We start from the raw sequence: 5,700 nt of genomic DNA, 5'->3' as shown, positions 1-5,700 counted from the left end.
CTCCGCGGAGGTGGATGGGGTCAGGGATGGGTGCTGGGAGCACCAGGGAGAGAAAATCCTGTGGCACTGGGGAGGCTCACTGTGGTGCTGGGCCTGGCATCCCCCGAAGGACAGGGACCAGCTGCCCTGAGCGAAAGCCGTGCCCACAGAAGTCTATTAGAGCTTTGCCCCCCACGGTGGAGGGTGAAGCTTACCCTCAGGGTCTGCAATGGGAGGGTTCTGTGGCATGGTAAGACGTAAGCTTTCTGCCAGTGGTCTGAGTTATCCAAAATTGCCCGCATCTGCAGAGCAGCGAATCTGTCACTTACTCTCTGAGATTAGCGCAGTCACTCTCTCTAAGTTCAAAGTCTAAGCAAAGATGTTTTCTTCTCCCCCTGCTGTGTCTCGCAGCAGGGATCCTTTTCCCTGCTCCTGCCTTTGGAAGCCCTGTTGAGTACCTCAGAAATAACAAATGCATTTAGAGAAAGTGGTCATTTCGGACAATGCATGGATGTGAAACCCTGAGTGTGTGCAGTAATATTGCCACCAGCTGTTAGCAAAACACCATGAGATAAATGGGGAGATAAATGACTTGTAAAAGATCTTGGAGAGTCACCCGTGGGCTGGATGAACTGGTTTTGCATCCTGAAGTAGTAAAACTCTCAAAGTGCTTTGGGATGTGCAGATTGTAGTTAGATGGGTTTTAAAGTGAGGTCTTGCTGAGCAGTGTGTGGATATGTGGACAATTGAAAAGGCATTTTCTGTTAGAGGCTCTTACCAGCCAAAGGCTTCCCCTCTAAGTTACTAAACTATAAGAAAAGGTGTGGAGCAGGAGCAGACAGCAGGATCACATTAAAGAAAGTCCTTAGCTGTTTCCTGAAGGAGGTGTAGGTGTGTGCAAAGTGTTCTGTGCAATTTCTTTATCCCTGGTTATAGAATGTTAAAATAGCATCCAAATTGGACTGACAAAGATGATGCTGTGTGTGGCTGTCACAGCTGGTGTGGGTGCCTTGGGCTGTGGACAGAGCAGCCTTGCACTGCAGGTGTTGTTAATGCTGCTGTGAAAACCTTGATGTGCTCAGGAGTGTATGAGAGATAACTGAGGTCTAATACCTTACGGCTCTTTAATTCTCTATTCACTGAAACAGGTGCTTAAAATAAAGCTTTCCTAGTAAGTGCCATTTGGGGAAATACATTGAATGGAGAGAAGGGAATGTGTGTAGGTGCTAGAGAAAACCTCTGTGTGGAAAGATGCTTTCCTTTTTTAACCAGCGTAACTTTTGTGTGTTTGTGCTCAGCTTTCCTGATGATAAGAGCATAACAGCATGCTTACAGCAGGAAAAGACCATATTCACCCTTAGCAATAGGGAGCTGTGGCTGGGGAACATGACTGATGACTGCTTTTCAGTCTGCACAGTCAGGAAAGAGAAGCTTGGTTTCAGCCTGGGCTTAAATGCTTTGCTGAGCTGAGACCTTTCGTCTTGCATCATTTTGTAACTTGCAAATGACCAAACAAAAGCAGTGCTCTGTCTTACTTCTTTCCCCTCCTTGTGCCCTGTGGGGCCCTTCAGCTTCCACTTGTGCCTTTTTGACTTTAAAGACTGACCACAGGACTCTGCTGGAGTGTTCCTCTGGGCCTGAGGGGTGGTCCTGCTGCTCATGGCATCTTTCAGGTTGTCACAATATTTTAGAAGTCATGAATCATGTGAAGGGTGCAGCATGTGGCTTAGCTGACCAGGTGAAGTCTTCATTTGTCCTGTGGACTCCTTGGAGGTCCTCCAGTAGGGTACTGGGGCTATCCAACAAGACACTATCCAAAGCTCTTTCTAGGAATGTTTTTGGTTGGTTGGTTTCCCACCAGTTTTTGAGGGCTGTCTTGACACTGTCCTTGGCTCTCACCCTGCACCTTCTCTGTTGACAGAGATTGATGCTGGTGGTCCCATCTGAATGGTTGGGCTTCCTTGAGATGCCTGAGTGGTAGTGAGCATTCAGGCAAATACAGGAAACTCTCCCAGGGCTAAGAATGAAGCTGCCCCACCAGCTGGCCCATGGGGATGCGTGGCAGAGGCTGTCCCCATGGGTTAGTTTGCTGCTGGCTGGGGGTTTGCACCGAACCCTCGGTGGTCCGGGAGGCAGGGGCATGCTCAGCCATGCACGAGTGTTTGCCAGAGGTTGCCTGCTCAGTCCCTGGAGCCTCTCCAGAAGACTTAAGTCTTGGAGCCACAACAAAATCGTGATGTAAAATACGATAATAAAAGTTAACCACTTTAATGAATTTCATTAGTAGTTCAAGCTGCCTTGCGGGCTTGTTTAGCCATGCTGCTGACTTGATGCTGTAGGCTCAGGTTTACCATAACGGTCATGAACGTGGACTGTGCTTAAATGTGTTCTTCATAAGCACGTAGTGCAGGGGGTGCGTGTAGCAGAGAACTGGAATTAAACTCTCAAGTATTTGCAGGATGAGTCAATAATCCTAGTCAATAAATTCAGAATATTACTATTAGAATTACTGTGGTCTACGTGTATCATACTGGAGGGAGAACATTATGTATGTGTTTGCACACACGCATTTGTATGTACACAATAGTAAGGTACAGATGCAAATTAAATACACGTAATTTACATTTTTTGAAGATTGTGAGAGACATGCCCATAGCTTGTTTGCTTCAGAATCTTGAAATACGTAATCTTTGCTCTCCTGCTGCATTAAAAACCACATCCAGATAGTTAATAGTACTTCCTTTACGTTCCTTTAGAGGCTTACAAAATATGATTTAATATATTTTAAAGTAGGTTTCCCCACACACATACTCTTTGCTTTATTCCTTTTGCTAAAGGTCTATTACTAGTGTTGTGGGAATCTCTTTGATTTCATGTACAGATTACAGCTTTATGATAGATGTGAATTATAAAGGCAAAGTCAAGGGAGAGTTCGGAGTACAGCAAGGAAACATTTCAAAAGGAAATCTCTCACCTATACTGAAATTAGAAACAGTGAGACAAATTAATTCCTGATGTGCATCTGGAAAAGATTTGATCCAAATTTTATTGTAAGAAATTCTTTTTTGCTCTTCTTTTCTTTCATGTTAATATACTTCACAATGGTCATGAAATAACGTCTTGCTCTGTTGCTCTGGAAATTATTGTATTGTGCTGCTATAATCACTAGGATAGAGCTGTGCATGGTATAACTCTCCTGAAGCATGGGGATGTACCGAACGTGACTCACCCCAGTGGTGCATCTGGAGCTTTGTGCCTCTGATGGCATCCAACCAGAAAAGCAATGGGAGAAGATTCATTGTGTGTGAAAAGACTTGGCCTGTTTGGCCTTTTCCTTTCTTACAACAGCAAACAATTCTACCCAGAAAAGCTGAATGTGGTTTTGATTCAGTTTTATTGTTGGGTTCAAAATATTTGCGTACATTATTGTAGCGTTTGAGCCCTGCCATGCGTGACGGTGTTCTTGGAAACGTGCATGTAGCTGGTTTCGAATTATCATCCCACCAGGGTCTCTTATGACTTTGCTGTAGGATATAGCCCTAAAGCACGCACTGGTACGGTACTTTGCAGCTCCCTCTTATGTCAGTAGTTTCACAGCCATGGACTTGTGGACCTATAAAGAAGTTTATAGTATAATGTGCTCAGTCGGCGAGCTGTCTCCCCACTGCTAAAGACCTCACCTGAGTTCATGCTTTCCCTTTGCATAGGGAAGGGATAGGAAGGGCAGTAGTCCGCTCCTGTCCAGCAGGTTAGGAAGGAGGCTTCTCAACCACAGTTGTCACAAAGTGGATGGTAGTGCCCACATGGAACACGTCTGTGGACTTGTAGGTGCTGTTGTAGCAGCAGAGCCCCTGGTTAGCTCTTGGTCCATTATAAATGAGACTCTGTGGCATTCAATCTTGTAACCACCTTTAATCTTCATACTCAGAAAGTGACACTCGCTTTTCCCATTTCTGAATGTTAAGTGTCCCATCAAAGGTCTTTGCCTAGGCTTATTGTATAGTCTCTGGAGGGAAAATCACATTCTGGAGAGATATTCCTTAGACAGCTGCAGAGATGCTGCTCTCTGTCAAATGTAGAGAAGCAACAAATTCTAGACCAGATACCTAAATTTTAGGTAGCTGAAGTGTAGGTAAGATGACTCTACACTGAACTGTTCAGTGGAATGGGAATTAAAACAGTAATGTCATTGTATCAGCTTAATTCTTCATCTTCAGGTTGTCTTGTATACTTCACCAAGTACTTCTAAGTATATGACGCTTAAAAGTAACAACTGAGGCTTATGGTTGCAGTTGACTCCACAAATATACGCAGTTGAAGAACTTTGAAGCCAGAACTTACCACATGTTGGAGGAGTGAAGAGAACTTGTGTCACACACAGGCTTTTTTTAATTTTCAGAGGAGACAACGGAGGAGGAAACCTCTGTGTTTGGTACCTGTCTTCTATCAGCTGCTTGGGAAATCAGCTTTGTTTGCTATCTGTGTTGTCATGTTTGTTGCAATACTGGGAGGACAGCTGGGGTCACTGTCTCTGGCAGCATTCATGCTTTAACAGCCTGTTCCCTGAAGTTCTTGAACTGCCTCTTATCTGTGTTCCTCATTTTCTTCCACCAGTTGTAATCATGTGTGCCAGCGGTGACACAATCAGGAACATCATGCTGGCTGCTCATCGGCAAGGAATGACCAATGGGGACTACGCTTTCTTCAATATTGAACTCTTCAACAGCTCATCATATGGTAATGTTTTTCCTGCCCAAGTATGTTGCAAAGTCTTCTGTAAGCCTGGTAATATTTTTAGATGTGTTAGCCTCAGAATATGCAGCACTGAGTCCCAAAATACTCCACTGTCTGTCTCCGCTGTTGCAGTCATCTTCCACTGGGGCTCTGGTATTGCAGGAAGCAAAACGGACCTTATGGCTATAGATGCCACTGGTGGATCACAAGGTCCCAAATACACTACAGGTGTTACTTGTTTAGTTGTAGGGGAGGCAGCACCAGATGGAGACGTTGCTTATAGCGGCCAGGTGTGGGTACTCCATGCTGCAGTGTGTGTGCTCAGCTCTGGGTAGCTTGCACCATCCCCAGCTTGTCACTGTCACATCTCAGGACAGGGTATCCCTGGCTGTCCCGTGGCCTGCGGTTTGTGAAGCTATCTGGAAGGAGGCACCAGCATTGGCCAGAGCCATGGGCAGCTGCAGGGCCCAGGTCTCCAGAAGTCATATGTGTGCTGGGGGATCACACATCTAATTTGTTTCAGCTTTCGATCAGAAACTGTGTCTGCAAAAGCATTCAGCAGTGTTGCGTTGGAAGGAAAGCACTGGATGGGACGTGGGCAGTCCAGATTTACTAGGGTAGAGTGGGTAAAGGTGGCTGATTCCATCCCTAAGTAAAAAAGATCAGATTTGTTAGTTTAAACCATGACTTTAAAATGTAAATTAAATACATTTGCATTTTGAAATGTCCCTACATTCAGTTACATTTGATATCATGGGGTTGTGTGGCAGGAACTAAACCTGCTCTCAGCTGCTTACAGCTGTCTCAGTTAAAGTAATACTGGATTGATGTTTTTTGCTCAGTTTTAAACAGCATCAAATCCCTGAAGCTGAGGCGAGTTCATGCCTGGGAACTAGATTTTGTAGAAGTGTCAACATGGCTTTTGAAAGGAGCACTGTCTTTTCCAGGTGCAGAGATGATAACCTCCCCCCCCCCCACCCCCCCACG

The 5,700-nt window shown here is 45.1% G+C and overlaps 1 protein-coding gene across 1 annotated transcript in view; it reads left to right on the top strand.

Annotated features, from left to right (window-relative positions):
* The first annotated feature begins 4,598 nt into the window (after positions 1 to 4,598).
* The window catches only part of NPR3 (natriuretic peptide receptor 3), a 33,236-nt gene continuing 32,134 nt past the window's right edge, over positions 4,599 to 5,700 (top strand). The window contains exon 1 of the mRNA XM_010015391.1: positions 4,599 to 4,716. Coding sequence (XP_010013693.1) covers positions 4,602 to 4,716 — 115 coding nt within the window. The 5' untranslated portion in view covers positions 4,599 to 4,601. The remainder of the gene's footprint in view (positions 4,717 to 5,700) is intronic.

Source organism: Nestor notabilis, unplaced genomic scaffold, assembly GCF_000696875.1.
Source record: "Nestor notabilis isolate BGI_N333 unplaced genomic scaffold, ASM69687v1 scaffold2535, whole genome shotgun sequence".
NCBI classification, from domain to species: domain Eukaryota; kingdom Metazoa; phylum Chordata; class Aves; order Psittaciformes; family Psittacidae; genus Nestor; species Nestor notabilis.
This window is presented reverse-complemented; position numbering and strand designations above follow the sequence as displayed.